This window comes from Otolemur garnettii, unplaced genomic scaffold (assembly GCF_000181295.1).
Source record: "Otolemur garnettii isolate 467f Iridium unplaced genomic scaffold, OtoGar3 scaffold00029, whole genome shotgun sequence".
Classification (NCBI taxonomy): domain Eukaryota; kingdom Metazoa; phylum Chordata; class Mammalia; order Primates; family Galagidae; genus Otolemur; species Otolemur garnettii.
This window is the reverse complement of record NW_003852424.1, coordinates 9,860,313-9,883,928: the sequence shown is the minus strand read 5'-3', so window position 1 is coordinate 9,883,928 and position 23,616 is coordinate 9,860,313. Positions and strand designations below refer to the sequence as shown.

General features: G+C 44.3%; 1 protein-coding gene across 9 annotated transcripts in view; it reads right to left on the bottom strand.

Annotated features, from left to right (window-relative positions):
- Positions 1-610: 610 nt before the first annotated feature.
- The window catches only part of AKAP13 (A-kinase anchoring protein 13), a 298,016-nt gene continuing 275,010 nt past the window's right edge, over positions 611-23,616 (bottom strand). For all 9 annotated transcript variants that reach the window (XM_023512618.1, XM_023512611.1, XM_023512612.1 and 6 more), the window contains 11 exons: positions 16,764-16,840; positions 16,001-16,182; positions 15,778-15,860; positions 12,450-12,644; positions 10,603-10,764; positions 10,126-10,196; positions 9,613-9,657; positions 6,653-6,703; positions 5,494-5,925; positions 3,673-4,006; positions 611-2,913 (listed from right to left, as the gene is read on the bottom strand). In XM_023512618.1, coding sequence (XP_023368386.1) covers positions 2,867-2,913; positions 3,673-4,006; positions 5,494-5,925; positions 6,653-6,703; positions 9,613-9,657; positions 10,126-10,196; positions 10,603-10,764; positions 12,450-12,644; positions 15,778-15,860; positions 16,001-16,182; positions 16,764-16,840 — 1,679 coding nt within the window. In that variant the 3' untranslated portion in view covers positions 611-2,866. The remainder of the gene's footprint in view (positions 2,914-3,672; positions 4,007-5,493; positions 5,926-6,652; positions 6,704-9,612; positions 9,658-10,125; positions 10,197-10,602; positions 10,765-12,449; positions 12,645-15,777; positions 15,861-16,000; positions 16,183-16,763; positions 16,841-23,616) is intronic.

Below are 23,616 nucleotides of genomic sequence, written 5' to 3'. Positions count from 1 at the left end.
TCCTCAAGGTCATAAGCAAAGCACAAGCAGTCACAACCCAGGTAACCCCCAAACACAGTAAGTCCCATGGAGGTCAATTTCAAAAGGGAAAAAGAGATGGCAGAGGTATGTAAAAGCACAGTTCTTGGTAAGTGGCTCTCTGCACTGTGGGCTATATTCCCAGATGAAGTTTGGGGGAAATTCAGGGGTCTCTTCTAATTCTCAACATGTCCAACTAGAACCTGACCAAATCGTTTTAAGTTAATGGAGTGTGGGCAGAGGTGAAATCTCCATTTTAAAAAAGACTACCAAAACAACCAAAGTTCAATATCACAGCTACTTGAAAGAAGACACTCTTAATGTCAATATTGAGCTGTGTGGCATGGATGGTAAATTACAGCATCCACAGCACTTTGTAAAGAATGTGGGTGGAAGTAATCTCATCAGCACTGACCCCCCTCATCATTTCAAACCCGGAGAACAGGGTTACCCAGCCTTCACATACACAGGGAAGAAATGCATGTCTTTTTTGGGGGGGTGGGGGGATTGAGACAGAGTCTTGCTCCATCATCCTGATTAGAGTACAGTGGTATCTCCAAAGCTCACTGAAGCCTCAAATTCTTGAGCTCAAGTGATCCTCTCACCTCAACCTCCCAGGGTGCTAGGATTACAGGCGTGAGCCACTGTGCCTGGCTGCACACACTGTCCTGCAAACCCCAAGTGAGGAACTCAGAGCCAGTGACAAGGACAGACTGCTGAGCCCTATGGTGGATGTAAGCCAAGATATGACAGGTTTCAGCTGTAACCTGGAGTTGTTATGACTGGTGAAAACATACAACTTCAGCTGTTAAGAGTCCTTGGGAGAATACATTATGGTTTCAATAGAAAATCAGTTGGGTTTGGTCTTGAAGTCTGTTTCTGAAGGGTAGGAAATCTCCATGACAAAAACAGGTAAAGGTAGGTCAAGTGGCAACTTTCTTAATTCTCAAATGAGGGGGAAGACATACTGCGATGTAAGAATGAGGTGGTGGCGACAGAGAAGGACAGAGAGACCTTCCCAACCCTTAAATTCCACCTGGGCCTTCAAGGCACTTGGATGGACACTGCTGAGTGAGCAGTGCTGGCTGCCGACGCATTCTCAGCACTGATCAGACAGTTTAAATTGCTGGACTAGTATTGGTTAACCCTTAAAAACAGAAACACAAACACACACACACAATAAATAAAATAAATCTAGGCTACAAATTTAAAACCAGACCTCTTTCAAATAAACTGAAAGATAAATATCTCCATCTGCAAGGCCAGCTTGCAATTCATCAACAAGCACCAAGTTACAGATATTTTTGTTTTTTTTAAGTATTTTCAAAGTCCCATGCTTCTAAGGGACAGAAAGCAGAAACTGAAGGCCACGTGTGAAGCACAGGACTTCCCAAGGTCTCCCTTTGTAACACAAGGGGCCTCAGAGGAAGCGTTACCAATGAACTGTCCTGCAGATACTAGCTGTTGAGAAGTCTCAAAGCCAACTCAGACCAGAACACAGCAGAGAGAAGAAAAAAGCAAAGCAGCGGCAGGCAGCACAGCGCCCTCTTCAGGGTGAGTGCAACTCCCCAGCAGACCTTTACATTTAAGACACTGCCTTTAAGTAACCAAATTTTGCAGAGGGCTTCTGACTCTTGTCCCAGCCCCTCTGGGTCAGTTCCGGGAGAAACTGGACAGAAGGGCTCAACCCTGTAACTGAACCTATTTCTCAGCCAACTGTCCTGGCGTGGGGTGGGACAACTTTGCTGGGGACACAGAGCACAGCTCCTGCCCCATCCTGGAGGGGAAAATGGCACGGCCAAGCTGAGGGAAGAGCGGGTGGCCCTCACTGTGTGCTGCCAGGTGCGATCCTCTGGCAGGGCCAGGCTGTAGCACCTGCCCTGGGGGGTGCCTGTGAGGGCTCAGGAACTTTGCCAGGAGGGCCTGGCCACTACTGAGTGGTCAGTGACAACCAGAAAGTGTCACACTACAGGGAAAATGGTGAGGGGGCTTCTCTACTTCATGTGTGCCCAGAACATGTGGGCAGATATCTCGGAAAGCCAGGATGTTTCTTCTGCACTTGATGAGAAAATGAGATACTTTTTGTAGTACCTGAGACACTGAGGTCAAGGTGGTACAGACCACGTGTTTTATGCACATCACACCTCCTCTCACTGTTTTCACAAACGTTTGTCATCCCTTCTAAAATGAAATGAGAAATACATGCAAACAAAGGGGGTGGGGGTGATGTGTGCACGGGGTGGGCTTAAAGGGAACTCATGGGGTCTCTGAGGTCTCCCAGGTGAAGCTCTGAGTACCCAGGGGCTACTAGGTAGACCGGGCATTCCCTCTGCTGCCGAGCCGAGCCAACCAGACATCTGGTGTGGACTGTGTGTACTTCTGGCACGCTTCATATGTGTATGCAGAGAGGTCACCACATACAGATACATACACAGATGAAGTACAAACTACCTGCTGTCTGGTTTGGTTATGTTCCCCCAAATAAAAGAGTTTCAGACTTCATTTGGAAATGCTCTTTGAGCCTTTAGGAATTCCTGACATGTCCAGAACCATTGCTTGCACTTCTGGGGCCCCTACTTTTAGTGTAGCACCTCAAGTAGGGCCAGCCCCAACCAGCAGGTCCTCAGCAGCCACAAGCCACAGCCAAAGCGGAGTCTGGGCCTCCCTCCCCACCCTAACACTCAACACTATCTGTTCCTTTTGTCCAGAGCCTGGGCCTACCCAGGAGGACTGGACACTGAGGAGCAGTGGGCGTCCAGTGTAAGAGACTCATGCACAGACAGCAGGACAGGTGGGCTGAGAACCCCTGACCAGGGCCAGGAAGTGGCTGCCTTGGCAGGGAGAAGGGTCAGCAGAAAATCTCTTCACCCTCAGCTGATACTTCTGCAGGACCATCTGCAAAAGTGAAAACCAAGAAAGAAAAGAAATTCAGAAAAAAATGTTCTTTTCACTTGACCCCCTCCCCAACCGAAGTCTTCTGTGGTGGGAATGGTGACTGGGCCTTACAGGCAGGTCACCTTCCATACAGTGGGATCCAAACTGACTGAGTGAGGTCCTTATCGATATTTTTCACTAATGCTCTTTTTAACTTTTACAATAAACACCAGGATTCATATTTCTAAATAGACCCGGAAAATATAAATTTCTCTTTAACCTCTCACACAGAAGGGAGAGATCAAGCAGTCCCAAGGAGGGCCAGGAGGACACATATAAACACGTGCCGTGTGAGTTAAGCCGGGCCTGTGACCGCTGGCACACCAGGGAACCTCTCGCCTTTGGGTTCCTCATTTCCTCTGGAGTTAACAGCGTCAGTATCACAGTCATTTGAGAACTATATCACCAATGCTAGTGGTCGTTACTGTTTACTAGGCCAGGCTTGGAAAGGCAGAGAGGACTTGGACGACTCCACGTAGGGAGCTCCAGTGCCTCAGCTGGGCAGCGCCTCAGACACGCGTCCTCCCCTCTGCACATGTGCCACACAGAGCGGGCTCCTCTGGGTTCATGTTCTCAGCAAGTGGGTTTAGTGAGAAGGTGACAGTCTGGCTTCACACATCTGTGCCGCACCTTTTTAAATCCCCCATGGCACTAAGATCTACCCTCTCTTCAGCGTGTACAGACACCATGGCCACAGGGAGGGTGGGCATGGGGACTTACCGCCGGGCTGCGAGCGGCTGGCTTTGCTCTTCTTTTTCTTATCCTTCTTCTCCTTTGGCTTAGCCAACCCAAATAGGCGGGCTGGGGCTGAGGTGGGCACTGGGGCCTGGCTCTGCCCTCCTGGCGCTCTGTCTGGCTGGCCGGTTGAACTCAGTATGTGAAAAGGCACCTTCTCTTTATGTGTCCGAGAGATGCTGTTCCTTCTTGGTGACGCTGAAAGTTCTGAGTCCAAAGACCCTGACTTGGCTACTGAAGGTGCAGATGGCAAGGGGGACGCCTCAGGACTGGGACAGAAGGATGGGATCCTCATCAGCTTGGTGTGTTGATGTGAAACCTGCACACATTTAAGAGAAGGGGCTTGACCTTGGGGCCGTCAGCACCCAGATGCCCTACCGTGCACACCGGCTGAACTCAACTGGGCATGCTGGCTGGGTGCCTGCCCATTTCTGTGGATGCCACAGGATAATTGCAAAAAGATTCAGAACATCTCAGCTTCGTTTACTGCCCTACAGTTCCTACAAAAATATCACCTTTGCTACCATTAATATTTTTATTGCATGCACTAACTCCAGCATCATAAAGAATTAATAGTACCTTTGACAGGCAGCTTAGAGAAGAACTCCCATTCCTTGAGTAAACAAGCTACTTATTTTAAGACTGATTTAGATAGGGATATAGATAATTATTTCTGGGCAAAGTAATTACAGAAGCCTCAGGTTCTTTTTAGGTTAGAGGGTAAGTGGAGTCGAGCTGCCAAGCCAATACCAAAATCCTGGTCAAAGGTTAAACCAAAGATAAAGAGGATCGGCTCATCTGTGCTCTCTTCCTGGGTTCTTCCTTTTGCCAGAGCCCCAGTGGTTTTATCGGGGGAGGGGTGGAATCCATCCTTGTGGCATAAAAGGTAAAGCAGAGAGAACATTTGCTACACCCAGATCATATGTTCAAAAACCTGTGCCGAGGGTTAAAACCGCCCCCTGCTCTGGAAGATGTCAGTCTAATTTTCTTTCATGGTCCAAGGGCAATTAATCAATCAAATGACAAAATGACATGCATTTTGCAGACAGGCAGAGCTGTGTACACCCAGACCCTCCACCTGCTGCAAGGGCCTGCGTTCCAGAGTAACCATGGAACATCACTGTGATGAACGCGGAGTCACTGAGTGGGGAACAGGGCAAGGCCTTCTTGCGGAAGCCACAGCCACAGAGAAAGGCAGGCCTCCTCCACGCAGCAAGGCAGACCAGGACCTATGCTGGACCCAGCTGCCGGAACATCCCAGGAGGGAATATCACCCGGGATGAGCGGTGGCCACTTGCTGGGTGGGCTTTCCCTCTCTAGCTGACCCCACGGGCTGTTCCCGGACTGGCAGCGAAGTCATTTCCTGCTATCTGGAGATTATGGGCCCTCCTCTCTCCTCAGTGTTTCCCTACCAGGCTGCAAGTTCCCTCAGTGATGGCCATGGCTGGTTTCTTGGGTGGTACAGAGCTTTGGGAGATGCCGAGGCTCCTCTGGCCTATACTGGTGGCGAATGAGGGAAGTGCCAGTCAACTCCAAAGGTCCACTTACCTTCCCCTTCACCCCCTGGGCCTAGCCACGTCCTTTCTCCCCTTAGAGATGCAAAGAGCAGAAAAAGACTTGCTTCTCCCTTCTCCCCCTTCAGGACAAAACAAAGACTTGCAGTAGCAGGCTTCCTATCTCTGTTCCCTTTCTCACAGAGATGGGCACACAGAGGGTCCTCAGGTGGCTGCACAGTGACAGGTGACCAACCCTCTGCCCCCTCCTGCTGGCAAGCAGCCCCGCCTCTGGGCACAGGCTCCGCTCTACCTGCGTTTGGCTGAGGCGCTCGGCCACGTCCCGCCGCAGCTGCTCCCGGTCCCTCTCGAGCTGCCTCTGGGAGGCCCGCAGCCTCTCCAGGTCACACTGGTAGGCGCCTTTCCTCTGCTGGAGCTCCTCCCAGTCCCGCTCCAGGTCCTGTTGGCCCCGTTGCACCTTCTCCTCACGCTGAGCCAGCCGGGCCTCGCGCTCCTGCAGGTCCCTCTCACGGGCCTCCCACTCGCGCTCACGCCGGCGCCTGTCCTCCAGGAGCTGCGCCTGCTGCCTCTGCAGGTTGGCCAGGTCCTGGCGCTGCTTCTCCAGGCTGCGCTGCTTCTCCTGCTCGATGAGGGAGCTGGGGCGCGACAGGCTCCGGGTGAGTGCCCTCTCACTCAGCAGCAGCTTCTGGTCCTCGATGTGGCTGTCCTGCTGCAGCACCACACCCTGGGGACACACGGAGGTGAGCTGTGCCACTTTGGCTGGGAGGACAGCCAACCTTGGGGACCCTTCCTGAGCCCACAGTGAGGGAGCCTGGCATCGTAAGGACTACGACTCCCTTCCTTGCTTTTCAAGCTGGTTGGATCCAAATGCTCTAGGACAACTGTGGGCAGTTATCAAACAGGGGCCTCAGGAGCAGGAGTTTAGTGTTTAGTCAAACCCGGTGACACGCTGCCTGCAGCCACTGGTGCTGCCTGCGGTGAAGGGGCATGTGTGTATTTTGGAGGTGGGAACGAGACAGTTTAGGACTTCAAGAAAGGACGTGAGCAGAATCTGAGGATGTTCCCAGGAAGGACTAACTCAGTAGTAGTTGTTCAAGGAGTGCCACCCTATCCAAATATCAGAGAGAGAAGGAATTCAGAAGGAAGGAACTCACAATCATGCCACAAGGCTTTCTAGAGTAAAATGATCTCCCAAATGCATGTGAGCACTCCATGAGCTTTGTGGAATGGTTATCAAGTAGTAGCCACAGCCTACCAGTTGTTCACCAATTCTACTCTTTCACGGTCGGTAGTATTCTAACCCCCACATTCTGCGATTTTTCTCACAAGAACTAGTCTCTAGACTGAGGATCTAGAGAAGCAACATATAAAACTCAAAGACCCAAGCCAACAGTGGTCTCTTTATGGCTGTTCTCTCCCCGAGGAGGCACACGGTGGGGAGAGCCACGCACCTGCAGAGTGCTCAGGAGCTCGTGGAGATGAACGATGCTCTGGACAAGCTGCTGCAAAAGGAACAAAGTGGGAACGTTCATTTCAGAGTCCGTCACACGACAAGGTCACCTGACAGACAGCATCCTTAAAATACAACGACATGCTTCTATTTTCCTGAAATATTTCTTTTCTTTTTTTAGAGACAGAGTCTTACATTGTTACCCTCTGTAGCGTGTCGTGGCGTCACAACTCACAGCACCTCCAACTCCTTGGTTTAGGGGATTCTAAACCAAGTCCCGAGTAGCTGGGACTACAGGAGCCCGCCACAATACATGGCTATTTTTTGGTTGCAGTTTGGCCGGGGCTGGGTTCAAACCTGCCACCCTTGGTATAATGGGGCCGGCATCCTACCCTGAGCCACAGGTGCTGCCCTTCCTAAAATATTTTCCAATTGAAAGCCCCACAGAGAATAAGTGGGTATAAGCTGCCAAGAAAAGCAAGAGACCAAACAAAACAACTGTGTATAGGAGGGATTAGCAGCATGCTTTGAAATATATCATAAAGCTTCCATTACTTAAAGTGACCAGCATACAAATGGCATACACAGTGTAAAAGAAAATCTAGAAACCATCCCTCAAGGTAAGTAGCATGTGGAATCAATGAGCAAGAAAAGAATATTCAGTTAATTGCTCTGAGAAAATTGGCTAAATTTCTAGAAAAAACTAAGTTGGGACCCTGGCTTACATTAAAAAAATGTTCAGGGCAGTGCCTGTGGCTCAAAGGAGTAGGGTGCCAGCCCCATATACTAGAGGTGGTGGGTTCAAACCCAGCCCCAGCCAAAAATTGAAAAAAAAAAAAAAAGTTCAAATAGATGAAAATGTTATGAGTAAAAAAAATGAACCACACAAGGGCTACAAGAAATCCTAAGAGAATGTTTTCTGACCTTGAAATAGGGAGCCTTTCAAACACAGAAGTAATGGAAGAAACCACACAAAAATGTTTTTGCAAAATTTACTATGTAAAAATGTAAAATTAAAAGGCAAAGGACAAATGTGAACACAAAGTCAAATGAAAAAAAATTCTTGATTTAAGAAAGGTATCACAGATCAATATGGACCAAAAAAAAAAAATAGAAAGAGGGGCCAGGAACATACGCCAGCCATTTACAAAAGAAATACAAATGGGCAATTACATATTGAGGTGACTTAACCTTATTTAAAATCCAATCAATGCGAAATAAAGAAATGCCACTTAAACTTATCTGACTAAACAAATGTTAAAAAATGATCATGTTGGTGAACGTAAGATGGACATGGGCACTCTGGTATCGGATGGGGTGGGTCAAATGCTGAGTAACTTCCTTTCAGCAACTTCTAATCTAGCGTGATAAGGAAATAATTAAACAGCTGTGCCAAAAAGGTACGCACAAGGATGTTCTGGAATGAATTATTTAAAAATCAGAAAGTAGAAAAAGAATTAACTACCAGCAAGATTAAACAGATTATGGTACAGGACACAATGACAAGCAGCTGCTCAGCGGCATGCTTCTGATACCAACGCACCCCGGGGAAATGCTTGTAATGCGCGTTACGAGTTAAAAGCTGTATGTGAGCTCTAGCAAGTGTCAGACAAACTGTTTTTATACACACACGTGCAACTCAGACATTTGAATTACACTATGTAGAAGAAAAGGCCTAAAATATAAAGTCAAACATGTAACATTAGTTATTGCTCAGTGGTGGAACTGTTTATTAATAAAAAACTTATGTTACTTTTCTACCATGGATATGTATTCCTTTTATAATACTTTAATTACTTAAAACCAAAACACATAAGGTAATTACTTGGCTTAGCTTTTTTGAGAATATTCTGTATCCCTTATTTCTGTTTATTCTTAATACAAAGGAAGGGAAGCCACAGAGACCTGTGGGACTCACTGTGTAATCCATACTGGAATGCCTGAAAACAAACTGGTCTTTAACTCCTTCTCACCTTGACTCTTCTTACTCAATGCAGGGGAAGAATTGCCAAACAGAAGGACAAACTACCAAATAACTTTTGGGCGGCAAGCAGGCCATGTAAGCCGAGGTTTGTGTCGTTTAAAGATGAGCACATGGTGGGGGGAACTTCTCCAGAACACCACTGTACTCAGACTTCCATATCAACAAGCAAAGTTCCTCCCAGGTTTAAGATATTATGTTAAGAGCAAGAAAAATAAGAAACACAAAGAACGCCCTTGAGAAGTAACCCCAAAAAAGCACCTATTACATATCTGAGTCTACTCGGGAGACACACAAAGCCAAATGCTCAGAATGTACTGTGGAGGTGGCAGTGACCCTGAAGATCATCTCAGGGGAGGAGCTGAGGAGAGAGCTGAGTGGAAGTGGTGTGGTTACCCTTCAGGGTGAGCAGAACTCAGCGGAAGGAGGGGGACACAGACCTGCATCAGAATCTGACTTCCACCTGGAAGGTCCCCGGAGCTACTTTGTAGTCGAAAGCCATGTCAAGTCAAAGGCAATACTCAAAGAAGAAAACTCAACTTTGAGTACTGGAAGGATAAGAAACTACTACGTAGCGTTACCCACAAATTAAATGCCTATGTTCTAGACCTGTGGCTGTGGGCATTAGGTGTGTGTTACGGAAAAGGCTCCTGCAAACTCTACTCCATCCGCTGAGACTGAAGGAAACCCCCAAGGAGCTTTGCGGCCCATGTATAGGGAAAGCCAACTAATGAAGAGGCTGCTTAAGGACACTGCACAGAGGTCATCTTATTAGGCAGCTCTCTAACTGGCAAAATTTCAAGATAGTGCACACTGGGGCCAAAGAAATGAAAAAGGTAAAGGAAACTGACAACTCTATTGTTCACTTGTCCAGATTATAACCAGGAGTTAGCTTGTTTGTAACAAAAAAATAAAAATGAATACTCCTAACCTAATGATAAGAAACACATATTCTTTTAAATAACTCAGAATGTCCTTACCTCATTGTTTCTTTTAAGCATAAACATGGGGTTAGCATTTCCACCCTGTAAGACAAAAAACACGCATTTGAAAAATGAAGATCCTACCCTAATGCAATGTCTTTCTACACACAAGTTATCCTGTAGCTACTTGCATTGTTTTTGTTGATGTTGTTCCTACCACAGCCTCTCACTGCCAGGCAGTGAAGATCTAAGGTTGAATTATTTATTACTGAAGCCCCATAAAAAGATCAGGTTTGATCTTAATGAAACTGGTCCCACCAGGGCCACGGCGGAGTTATGAATATAAACGTACTGTTCTAGCCAACGAGGCCTAACAGCCATAACAACCTAGGGACTCTTAATTGTACTGATTGTTTTAAAAATGTGCTTTCCCCTTGATGAAAATAAAGATTTTATTAAAAGCAGCAAATCAGGCATCCGAAAAAGATGCCAGTGGAATAACTTCAACAGTCATGAACTCAGAAGGCAGTGTCACAGAGCTTCACAGACAGCGATTTCAGAGAGAAATACCTTCTTCAGGCCACTATCGGATTCTGTTCTCCTGAGATCCTGGCCGTCGTCTCCCTCTTCCTTCTCGCCTCCTAAACAAAAACCAAATAGGTATTTTTTTTTAAAGATGCTAAACCGACATGCCAAGAAGAGAATACAACATAGGTAGCTTAGGGATGTGTTTTTCTGAATCTTACTAGTGCTCATAAAAGAAGGAAGCCACCTGGTGGCAGTTAAGTGATTACTAATTAATTTCACTGATAGAAAAGAACTAGAAGCAGGAAGGAAAACAAGTGTTATTACCCTTTAGCTACAGCTTAGCTGAGACTTCAGGAAAATCTTTTTTGTTATTCAAAATAAACAAGGGTCTGAGAGAGGTTCTTGAGTGTGTTATGACCTCACTGTAACATCTAGTGATGAACGGGAGGAGAAGACAGAACTACTAGAACACAGTCACGTTCGGTCGCCTCTAAAAGCACCTGAGTTCAAGCCATTTACCTTTGGAAGCATTCATCTGATGGCTGTCAAATCCTCCAAAGGTCTCTGCTCTCCGGGGCAGGGAAATAGGGCCAACCATGTTTTCCAGTTCAATAGGGTTGCTGATGGCCTGACCAAGGGTGCCTCCCAGGCTTCCACTCACCAAACTCTGAAGGATCTCCACTGGAAAGAAGGAAACATGAAAAACTGACATCTCTTCTTCCAAGGGAAGAAAAAAATTCATGGTATACACAATATGTACAGAGATGATGATCAGAAGTTTCCAAAGAGTGATTAGGTGACTCCCCTTGCTCAGATAAATGTCCCAGCTTGGGGGTGGTGGTGTGTGTTTGCGGTTTTTTTTTTTTTTTTTTTAGACAGAGTCTTACTATGGTAGAGTGCTATAGCATCACAGCTCACAGCAACCTCAAACTCTTGGGCTTACATGATTCTCTTGCCTCAGCCTCCCAAGAAGTACAGGCTGGGACTACAGACTCAGATACGTGGTAGGTGCTTTTTAGGGTGTATTTCTCAAGGATGTTCTTTGTGTTTCTTCTTTTTTTTTTGCTCTTAATATCTTAAACCTCCAACGACTACAGGTTGGGACTACAGGCACTCGCCACCACACCCAGCTATTTTTTTTGTTGTAGTTGTCATTCTTGTTTGGCAGGCCCTGGCCAGGTTTGAACCTGCCAGCCCCAGTGTATGTGGCCTGCACCCTAGCTGCTGAGCTATAGGTGCTGAGCCCAGGGTGTGTGTTTTAATGGGATTCTACCAAAAATTTAAAGGTGAAACTTTCAACCTTATAAACATGAGGCCTAAGTAATCTGAAAGGGTACAGGGAAAGCAGAGTAATTTGCTGGGAGGAACATGGGTTCTGAAGCTAGATCCAAGGGCAGCCAAAAGATGTCCTCTAGAAAGTAAGGTGGGGCAATCTGAGAAATCCAAGTACAGTACAGTATCATTTTAAAACTCAAGACGCCAAAGAAAGAGGTGTTCACTGACAAATATAGGACATTTTGAACTTTTAATACAGTTAAGAATGGCAATGACTTGAAACTCATCAAATTATCTTTAAATTCATGAATCTTTAATAATATATAATTTGAAAAGTATGAGTCATCTTTTGCAGATGACCATAAACCATTTCACTGAAATGGTAAAATCAGTAAATGAAGGGAGGAGGGAAAAAAAAAATCAAGTATATATCTTTTTATCCTGCTTTTCTTACATGTCACAAAAAAAGAGACAAGGCAATTTGTGCCTTCCATGAAAGAACACAGCTTGCCAAAGAGAGCGGTTCTGAGTCACTAAGCCTCAGAATCCAGTTTTGCACAGGACGGAAACAGAGGACAAAATTGTTGTATGAATAAAATCTAAACTGTGAGAAAGCATCTAAGTCAAAAAATTCGGACCTTCAAAGAAAATCTGCATAGAAGAAAAGAAGACAGGGGGGTGGGGACTGTAAATTAAAAATCTTAACATGCCTATCTAAAAACCTGAGCAAGACTAAACTGTAGTGTCCAGAAAAGAGAGGTTTGGGCCACAAACCCAGGAGGAAATGGAAATAAGCAATTACTGATGCGAGTCAGAATATCTGCTCCTTCTGCAAGGAGGGGGGTGTGACAGAGACAGGGCTCACATGGGGCCTTGGAGATGTCTGGCCACATTTAATTTCCTGAGCTGGGTGGCAGTTATAAGGATGTTCATCTGAAAATGATTTATTATAGTGAAATATTTGTTTTGGGTAACTTTTCGTTCATGTGCTTCATTTTACAGTCAAACAAGTAAAATCTGGCAGATAATATTATCATGTACACTACTTTGGGAGGAGATGCAGGAAGAAGCAGTGCTGAATTGTAAATTACCCTCATTTATTGCACTTTTCATCAAAGGTCCTCCTTTTAGAGCCTCTTCTGTGTTGGAGCGGAAGAGGATTCTAGGGCTCTGAGTTGGAGAGTAGTCCTCGGGCAAGGGCGTGCTGCACTCAGCCATGTCCCGGAAGATCATCTCCTTCTCTTCCAGTAAGAGCAGGATCTGGTGGTCCTTCTGCTGAAGTTGTTCTGCAGGGTGGATGGAGAAAACGATCAGGTATTTTATTATGGAATGACTAGGACACCAGCACCACCTGGTGGTAATTTATGGGAAGGGACAAAACAGAACATGTTCCACACACACACCCACCCACCCCTCTTTTCATCACAAAGGCAGTACCAAGTTTGTGTTTTGTATCTTTTCCTTTACTTTTCTGTCTGAAACAGAATCTTGGTCTGTTGCCCAGGCTGGAGTTCAGAGGCACAATCGTAGCTCAATGCCTTGACCTCCTGGGCTTAAGTGATCCTCTAGCCTTGGTCTCCCAAGTAACTGGGATTATAGGTGTGTGCCACCAAACCCAGCTAATTTTTGTGTATTTTGTAGACACAGGGTCTCATTACATCTTCCAGACTGGTCTTTAACCCCTGGGCTCAAGCGATCTTCCCTCCTCAGCCTCCCAAAGTGCTGGGATTATATAGACATGAGCCACTGTACCTGGTCTGTCCTGTAATTTCAACCTGGAAAACCATCCTTGTTCTTTTTGGCAAACACTGGACATCCTGACTGACGTAAGTCTGCACTCTGCTTCACTCCTCAGCCCGCTGCTCTATGGGGGCTCACCACTCTGCAACTGACTGAATTCAATAACATCTCTGAGTTCCCATCTTTTCCAGTGCTGATGAATGGACTCATTCCTTTTAAAACAATTTCCCTCTTTCACTTTGAGGATTCTGGTTTTCCTCCTAACAGGCTTTCTCAGGACACTTTACAGACCTGCCATTTGCAGTGGGCTGTGTACCTGAGCGCCTCCCTCAGCTCCACGCTGAGCTGCCTTCGTACCTTACATTCTCCTCTTGGGGATTCGAAATCATTCCCACGGCTTTGGTCACTTTCTGCACGATAATCACTCACTAAAAGCACCCCAAATCCTCCCCTCCTTTGTTGGCAGCAGACCATGAGGTTCCACTGTCAAGGGGCCTCCTCCACTGAGATGCTTTGTTCTCTGCATGTCAGAGAATAACCTTCCCTCTGTCCCACCTGCCCCCTCCCCCTCTGGCTTGGAGTCTCCTCCTCAGTTAACAGCTTGTCATTCTCCAGGTACCCAATTTGGAAACTGGGGAGAGAATTCTCACCTGTGTCATCACCCACCCAAAGGTGGCAGTTTTTTTTTTTTTTTTTAGACAAAGTCTATGTTGCTCTTGGTAGAGTGCCGTGGCATCACAGCTCACAGCAACCTCAAACTCTAGGGCTTAAGTGATTCTCTTGCCTCGGCCTCCCAGGTAGCTGAGACTACAGGTGCCCGTCACAATGCTCGGCTTTTTGTTGTAATTGTCATTGTCGTTTAGCTGGCCTGGGCCGGGTTCAAACCTGGCTCCCTAGGTGTATGTGGCTGGTGCTGTGCTAACCATTGTGCTATAGGCACTGAGCTCCAAAGATCAGATTTTAATGATCTTGTTTCTTACTTTTATTCTCTCTTAGGTGAGGGCATTTCTCACCTAACCTATTTTACGAGTCTCCCAACTGCCCTTCCATTTCCGTAGCTCCCTCAAGAAATTCTCCCAACTGGTTTCAACATGCTGAAAATAAAATTATTTTTAAGACAGAGTCTCACTCAGGTGCTGTGGGTTGAGTGCTGCGACATCAATATAATTCATAGTAACTTCAGCTTCTTGAGCTCAAGCAATCGTCTTGCCTTAGCCTCCCAAGGTGGTATGGTGGTATGCCAGCCACCAGACCCAGCTAGTTTTTCTATTTTTTCTAGTTTTTCTATGAGGTCTAGCTCTTGCTCAGGCTGGCCTCGAACTTGTGAGCTCAAGTAATCCACCTGCCTCGGCCCCCCACAGTGCTAGGACAACAGGTGTGAGTCATGGGACCCAGCCTTAAACTGCCTTTTAAGATTTGATGCCTTCCCAGTGAAGTTCTCATCACTTAGCCCTGACCCTCCAGACATATCACACCTATCACTCTTTGGTAGACATATCAAGTCCTTCATCACCTTGGCACATAGGTATTCTTCTTGTTTGCTAAGAGAATTTCTCTCTGATGTAGCTCATGCATCAGCTTCTCTGTGAGACTTACCAGGGGCAGGGTGAGCAGATTTCACATACTTTAAATGTGCCTATGGTCTCATAAACCCTGTGCCCTGTCATTCATGTATGTCCCCTTGCCCGAGGGAAAGGGCTCTGCTTTAGGAATTTTTGCACTCCTAGCACTAGCATTATACCTCGCCAGGTGCTTAACAAAAGATTTTATCGTTAGAGATTTTATCGTTGTCAACCTAATTATGGGTTAATAATTTTGATGTAACTCTGGGTCTGGTCTAAATCTGTACAACATTTTTTAACTGTCCCTCCCTGCAAAGCAGAATACTATCATCTTATATAGCTTGAAGGCTTAACTAAACTCCTTGGGTGCTTACATTTATTTAAGTCGCATTTCTACCCAAAGCACAGCCTTTACTTTGGAACTTCTAATGAGCCACTGTCTAAGAGGGAACAGAAGCAGGCCCTGCTGTTTATAAGATCGAGATTAGAGTTACGGCTCAGCCACTAACCACAGAAGTGACCCTGGGTACTTGGCCTTTGTGGTCCTCAACTGTCTTATCTGTCTGCATGATGGGGATTAGGATACTCGCCTTGTAGGGATACTGGCCACGCTAAACAGTAAGGGCGCAATAAACATTGGCCAAACACAGATCACTAAGTACTCTTCTCCCCAGACAACCTCACAGACACTTATCTGTGTCATTTGTGAACACAGATAAGTGATAAAGTCAGAGAGACTGACAGGAAGATCAAAACCGATGAACTAGAGAATTTTTTTCCTCAAATAACCCTTTCGCCTTGTTTAATCTTAGATGTGACTATGGATTCTGGCCAGTGACAAAATACAAAGAATGTCACCAGGGCCGAAGAACACCGATACTAAGACAAGATAAGCAATATCCTCTTGATGGAGCAGGGACATGTTCTCCTGTGTCAGCTTGAACTTGGTTTCTCTTTTGGTAAAAGTCAGTCATCTCTCTGTTTTCAAGGCCCTACTGGGGAGATTCTCTCTCTTTAGAACTAAGAGGCAGTCAATAGCTAGTACCTCCCCAAACCACCACCAGGCTTACGTAAGCGAAGACATTCCGGACCACGTCTCACTCTCCCGACAGTTTACCTTTTAACTCCCGGGCTTTGGTGTCCAACATTTTCTTTTCTTCTTCGTTCTCACTAGGAATTCCTTCATCTTCATCTCTGTTCCTAATACAACCCAAACAAAACAGGACAAAACAAAAAAATTCCTAAGATGTGAATTCCTTTGGTCACGGTCCAGTCTATTATGACATCACTCACAGAGGCAGAGGAAGGCCAGGAAGGGTGGGCCCTGGGGTCTGACTTACAGGGTGTTGATTGTGTCCTGAATGATCTGGATCCAGCTGTTTCGTTCCTCCTTGGAGCTGGCATGGACTTCTACCATCTCTGGATCTCTCATCCCCATACTGATCAGGAATAGACCTTTTTCCTCATGGGCCACTTCTCTTACAATCAGTTTCTTTAAGGAGATCACTGTTGATTTTTGGTCCTGGAAAAAGGAAAGAGGGCAAATGTAAGATATGAATAAAATGTTCAACTCTGAAAGACAACTTTGATCTAAGGTGAGACAAGATGCTATTTCAGAAGCATACGGTTTAAAAAACAATGGTAGCTAGCTTTTGGATAAAGAAAAATATTCTGCATTTTCCTTCCAATTTTACCAAAAAGAAAAAGATTTCCAAAAGGAAGATGAGAATTTATAGTCATAAAGGATCTCCTACATGATGACCCTTTGCAGGTCCCCACAGAACGTGGTCAGCAATATTACACATCAGCACCATTTGTGGGGCCTAATGTTTAGTAAGAAACACTCCAGAGGCAGACTTCTTTTTAGATCCAATTGTCAAATGTCCAAGACAATCAAAAGGATTGTTATGGAAAGTAAAAATAATTTGGGGGGAGTGAAGAGAGGATGACAGCAAACTCTAAGGTTATATAGAAAATTAACTCATGGGAATGTGCACCGAGCCATTCAATTTTAAGAGGGTGAGAGAGGATTATATGGTTTTTACGCTCCATAACAAACCTAGCTGTTCTGAATACTATTACGAGAATAACAATTTGACTTACCAATGATGCGAAGATGTACTTCTGGTCTTTTTCTTGAAGGAAAACTAAAATGTCAGTTAGCAGAACTGCTTGAACCTCTGGAAAACAGGAATGGGAGAAGAGAAAACAATGACTACTTCACAGCTACGCACAGCCAGGGCGCTTTGTTATGGAGGATTCAGTATACGCCCCCACCAAGGCCAACTGCGACCTGTGATCATACTCCTCCAAGGCCAACAGTTTCATAGTCCCACAGGATTCATACCCGGTCACTCAAGTTTTAGAGACATTTTAAAATGAGACTTATCACCAAAGCCAGGTCTTGGAGAAGTTCAGGTGCTCAGTCTATATAGCCCATAAGGCATGATTTTAAGAATAACTTTTTTTCTTTCTTTTTTTTTTTTTACAGACAGGGTCTCGCTCTGTTGCCCAGGCTAGAATGCTACAAGCATAGCTCACTGCAGCTTCAAACCTTCAGAGCTTCAAACTCTTGGGCTCAAGTGATCCTTCTGTCTCAGTCAGGACTGAGACTACCAGCACAGGCATGTGCCAGCATGCTTGGCTAATTTTTAATTTTTTTTTATAGAGACAGGGTCTCTGTTGGCCAGCTCATCTCAAAATCCTGAGCTCAAGTGATTTTCTTGCCTTGGGTGGAAGAGAACCCCAAAATGCTGGGATTGCAGATGTGTGCCACCAGCCCCACCAGGAATAAAATACTTTAAAGAATAAAGTTTAAAAAGCGGACTTCAACAGATATTAAGTAGCAACACACTCCACAAGTACTCAGGTTTTACTATTACTCAACTTCTGATTATAGTAATGGGAATGGTGTGAGGCAGAAGACAGGAATCGTACCCAAAGGTGATATACAGAAACACCCAAGTCTATGAAACAAACAAGAGCCGACTTCACCCAATTTGTACCATGGCAACAGCCTCCTCGCCTTTTCCGTTAAAACAAAAGCCAAATTTATATCTCTAGTTGGAGCTAGGAATAATAATTTTCAACAACCCTACAAACTCTTGCTTGACTAATCTCCTAGGATGATGAAGTGACATTTTTCATTATTCTCCTAAAGACAGTCTGACATTTGCAATTGAGCCGTCCACTGCGAGCTAACAGGGCAGTCCCTACATGTCATCTGTGTTCTGAAAAGCGGAGCCTACAATTCCAAGACAAGAAGAGGATGTAACTGATATACATAGGTTTCCTCCTGGCTGCTTCTTCCACCTCCGCTACAGGTGGAATCCCTTATCTGTAGAATTCACTGTAAGGCTATGAAGAGAAAACAGCAGCAAGGATGTCAGCAAACTCCTGTACCTTGATCAAGTAACATAATTTTCCATGCATTGCCCTTAGTTTTGGACAGTTATTTTTTAAGTTTACTTTTAAATAATTCAGGTACTGCCCCCTCAAAAGGAAAAACAAAACACCAATTTTTACTTCATTAGATTCTGAAGTGTATATTGTCAGCATCAGTGGACAGACAAAAACAATCCCACTCCTTTCAAAGGGCGCTCAGCACAGAACTGGCTGTTCTTGGCCTGCATCACTGGGAGTAGATATAACTAACCACCGGCTCCTATCTCCACTGGAGGAATTTCAGGCCAGGAAAAAATCTATCCTTCTGCCATTGGCTCAACCACAACTTCATTCTGATGACTGGGATCTATTAGTTTTTATTTTGGGACGAAGTAAAACCACTGAGGAAAGGAAAGAATAAAGTACTGGATCCAGGCAGCAGCTCTAGGAAACTCAGGCCCTTACAAAAAAGGGTATTTCTCAATTCCCATCCTGCTTAAAAAACAGTCTCTGAAGTGGCTGTGTGGAAAGAGTCCTAAGCCAGGGCTTTAAGAACATCACGGAATATCAGGGGCTGTAAGGAAGGAGCCTTTAAGTTCAAGTTCATCACAGAGCTATGAAACACACAGCAGGCTGGCAGCAGGAGGGCTACACTTTTCCTCTGAAATTATCCCGCTCTTCTTTTTCATGTGTCTTCCTACACCGCAGGCCTGAACAAGCTCTTCCTGGAGCCCCTGAAACCACCACCTGATCTATCCACCAGCGCTCTCTCCTCAGTCCTGCTGCTCTCTGGCCACTCTAGTGGTTATCCTAAGAGACCATCTCATCCATCTTTCCTGCTTCTTTTTTTTTTTTTTTTTTTTTTTTTTTTATTTTTTAACATTAGAGTTATACCCAATATTTTACTTTGAAAGATCTCTTTTAATCAAAATATGATTTTTTTGGTTGTTAGACTAGCCAGTCACAGAATGTTGTGTGTGAATCATAGGTCCCAGAGCTCAAAAACGTGGCCTCTGAAGTTTCTCAGGATAAAATAGAAACATTGGCATTTAGAGAAAGGAGAAGGGGAGGCACTTGCTCTATCTTTCAGCAAGTTGATGACAGAGGCAAGACCATTGCATGTTTCCTGTGGAAAAACATAACTCAATAGAAGTGTGAGCAGGAGGTGGTCAGGGAGGACACGTTAGCTAGAACTTTAAAGAACAAACGTAACCAGATGTCCAAAGGATAAGTCACATTGTGCAAGTGATGGGGCCAGGGAGGGCAAAGAAAGGACTGTCCCCAGGAAAGGAAGCAGGAGCGTGGCGAAGTCTTTCAACATTAATTTTAAAATTGACCCATATTAAATTTTGGAGTTTTAGTGAAAAGTCTTTTCATTTGATCTCACTTCTATATTTGCATGAAATTCTTTACTTTTATTTTTATTGTGGAGAAAAAGAATGCATGAAATAAATTTCATCCATTTGAGCAGCTATAATTGGACTTCACTATACAGGACAGGGAGGGTCGCAAGCAATAAACTACCTCTGAAAAATGAAATTTATCTGTGAGTGAAAGAAGGAAAGTAACGCCAGAATCTCTTTTAAAAAATAAATAACAATAAAAATGAAAACTTTGTCTTCTTTCATCTCCCTTTTATCAACAGAGAGAAAAGTACCTAAGTGAGAATTTTTTTTTTTTATAATCGGGAATTTGAATAACATCATAGCAGTCAAATAAGAACATTAAACCAAAAACATAAAAAAGATTCAAGCAAAAATGCAAAGTGGTCTAATAAATAAATGACATAAAAGTCAAATAACCAAGGAAGGGAAGAATATTTGTGCAGGTAAGGTATTGTCTCCCATTTTCTTTAGGATAAAATGTAAATTATGTCCCACATTTAAAAATACAGGAGCATGATCTGTACTTCCCATCACTGATTTTGGAGTCACAACCTGTTTTGCCAAGAAGCTCATGCAAGTGTCACTGGGATGTATCTCCTCTCCGTAGCATTTAGTCCACAGTCCTGCCCACTATCTTGATGTTATCAACACCGTGTTCATAATTTTTATAGCATAGCATAAACTTCAAAATGTTGATGGTTTATGTAGCAGATCCTGTGTGTCCTGCCCCAGGCACTGTGGATTCATTGTGGCTGTTCTGGTCTTGCTCAGGATAGACTGGGCTTGGTCCCATGGCTTTCTTGGTCCAACAGCTACGTGAGCCAGTTCCCTCCACAGCTGACCACAGGTGTTGTAGAGGTCAAGCCAAACTAATTATATGTGTTTCAAGCTTTTACTCAAGAAACATCTGCTAGTATTGCATAAGCCTACATCATGCCATGGGGAAACATGCTCCTCTAACGCAGTGTAATGCAAGGTCACAGCAAAGGGAGAGGGGCCGAGAACATTCATCCCACCTACCCGAAAGAGGATCTGCACGGGTCCCCACTCACCTTCTTTGCTGCAGCTATAAACTCACTCTCACAAGAACAACATTTATTAAGCCATATGACAGACTCTGATTCTCAGGTATTTATTACTATGAAATGTGCAACGTGTCATAGTTTATCGTGCCTTAGCTGAAAGGTGGTCAAGATTTTAAGGTGGATCTATCACAGAAACTCAGCTTACTTTGCTCTGGTATCCTCTGTAGTACAATAAAATCTAGCAGGATACTGGTCCCAAGGCTGGTGCCCATAAAGCTGTTTATCTCCCCAGTCTGACCTCCTGTTCGTCACCAGTCTGCTCATTCGCATTTTAAATGGGCTGTTATCCCCTTGTTCCACTATTCATTTGTTACCCATTGCCTCCTTCCACTGACTGGCTCCCGTCATGGAGCACATGGACTCTGTCCCATTAAGGTCACCCTGGTTTTGTGGTCATCTCCAATGCAGAGATTTCAATCCTTATATTTTAAGGTGTCTAAGACTCATGTGACAACACTGTCCATTCCCCCTTCAGGCTGCTGTACCTTCTGGCTTCTGAGTGTCACCCTTCTTGGTTCCTGTCGAATCTCCCTTGTCATCTATCCTGCCTCAGTTGCAGGTGTCTCTGCTTCTCTGTATGCACTTCAAAACATGCACATTCCTCAGAATTCTGAATTATAACCCATCTTATGGGGATTACAGTTAACCCTCAAACAACGTAGGTTTGAACTGTGTGAGTCTGCTTGTATACAGACTTTCGTCTCCCTCTGCCTCTCTGGAGATGAAAGACCAAGGCCTCTTCCTCCTCCTCCTTCTCCTCCAGACTCTATGTAACGTGAGGATGAGGACTACACACCTTTACGATATTGTGCTTCCACTGAATGAACAGCAAATATATTTTTTCTTTATGATTTTCTTAATATATTTTTTTCTCTAGCTAACTTTATTGTAAGAATAAAGTATATGGCACATATATAGAATCTTGTATGCGTTAATTGGCCATCTGTGTTATCAGTAAGGCTTCCGGTCAATAGTAGATTATTAGTAGCTGAGTTTTTGAGAAGTCAAGAGTGATACATGCATTTTCAATGATGTGGGCAAAGGGGCTCCTCAGCCCTGCCTGGTTCAAGGGTCAACTGCAAGACCTTTGTCATGTTTTCTTGGTTTATCACTATCTCTAAAATACGTATCTCTGGGCCACAGCTCTTTGCACAGCAGCATACATACACACAGTGGTCTGCTGGGCCTGGCCAACTGCAGTATTCCCGACATTCCAAGTTATGCCCTCCCAGGTAAACATACTCATCTTTCCACATCTCTTTGTCTCTTATAAAGCCCCATTTATTTAGTCTCAAACTGGATCGCTGTAGTCATTGTTCACTGCCTGTCTTCCCCATATTCCATGAAGCAGAGAAAACATATTTCTCTCTCAAACATGTTTTTCCAAATTCTTCCTTTTTTCTATACCTGATCTTCTACTAATAATAGCTACTATGTATAAATAATTACTACATGGCACTGACTGTGCTGAACAGTGATTTTACAATTAACATCTTACTTGTTCTCTGCACCAAATATTAACTTACAGTGCTATAGATAATACGACAGTCGCAGAAATTTGGTGAGAAAATTTAGGCTCCAAGATATTAAGTAATTTGCTTGAGGGATGAGAAATTCATGAAACCGTCTAAATTCAACATCTGCAAAGCTTTTAGTTATGTCTCCACACTCTCTGTCAACAAATAGTTGGTGTTTGGTTTAAATAGCATACTGAATCCCTAATTCCCTTGATTTTATAAGGTTTATGGAGTTAATATTCATTGAATGCTTACTTATATTCCAGAGGAAGTGCCAGATGCCAGAGGCAGAGATGTGGATCAGACACTTTGTGCCCTCAGTAGTCCACAAAGAGAAAGTCATACATTTAAAATGCAGTGATAAATAAGTTATCAGCTTTGGTTATTCTAGAAATCTGGTGAGAAAATGATTTGTATTATTAAGCCCTAGAAACAATACATTTGGAGGTATATACACAAATCATCCAGATGATTCAGGCTGAGAATGACCCTAACCTGAAATGACTAGGTAACAACTAAGGATATTTTTGTCTCAGCCATTGAGACAATTTCTATGTGTTGGTTAAGACTCAGCTGATGCTTCCATTTGTGAGTGAATGTACATCTTGAAAATCCAATAAAGGCTCTGAACTGAAATCAAACAGTTAAAAGCGAGGAAAAAAATTTCACCAACTTGTCTTCTGAACGGCACCCAGTTCGCTGTGCTCTAGGGAATCCACGTGTTAAACACACTCCCTCTCTTCCACCTTCTGCCATGTGGCTGCACGAGCTTTGGTTTTAAGCAGTAATCAGCAATAATGCATTGCTTGTCCCTTAATGTCAGTATCAGTGATTTAGTGATTAATTATCTGACTATGGTTTAGTGCTTAAAATAATCCAAATGCACGAAGTAAATTAGTTGATCGGTAAGAAATTCTGTCATGCAGATTCACGCAGTACAGACCCTAACTGTCACACTCGCTGCTGACAGCCTAAGTGGGTCACCAGAGTGGCTGGCCCCTGTTAATTTATTTTCTCAGACGCACCATACATATTCATGATATCCTGCTGTTTGTCTGTCACCTCAAAGAAGCCCTCTCTGTCTTCAGAATCACAATTAACAGAAAATATGCACATTTATTCAACAAATAGTAATAAGACAGAGAGAGTTATGGCTCTGATTATTTTTCCCAAGGCTTTTACTACAGATTGGAAGCAGCAATTATTTGCCCATATGGTATTCTTAAAATGTTAGGAATTTTGCAGGCAGGCATATTCAAGGTTCCTAGGAAAAAGCCTTCCTGAAGGGAAAATATTTATTCATTCAGTTAGGGTTCCATGGCTTGCTAAACTCCTAACCGTTCTATTCTAATCAACATAGAATTAATGCGGATTATGCCGGATAAATAAATGGAAGAGAGCGCATGTTTACCACGCAGCGTGAGAGTGTCCACATCTCATCCTTCAGGTGCAATTAATGGTGACAAGATCTTGACATAGCTGCAGCTGTCATCACGAAGCCTGGGTACAGGCCTCGGCCAGAAACTATTTTATTCATTTGGGCATTTTTTCTCTCTAGGAATACAATGTATCTCATTAGCAAAGA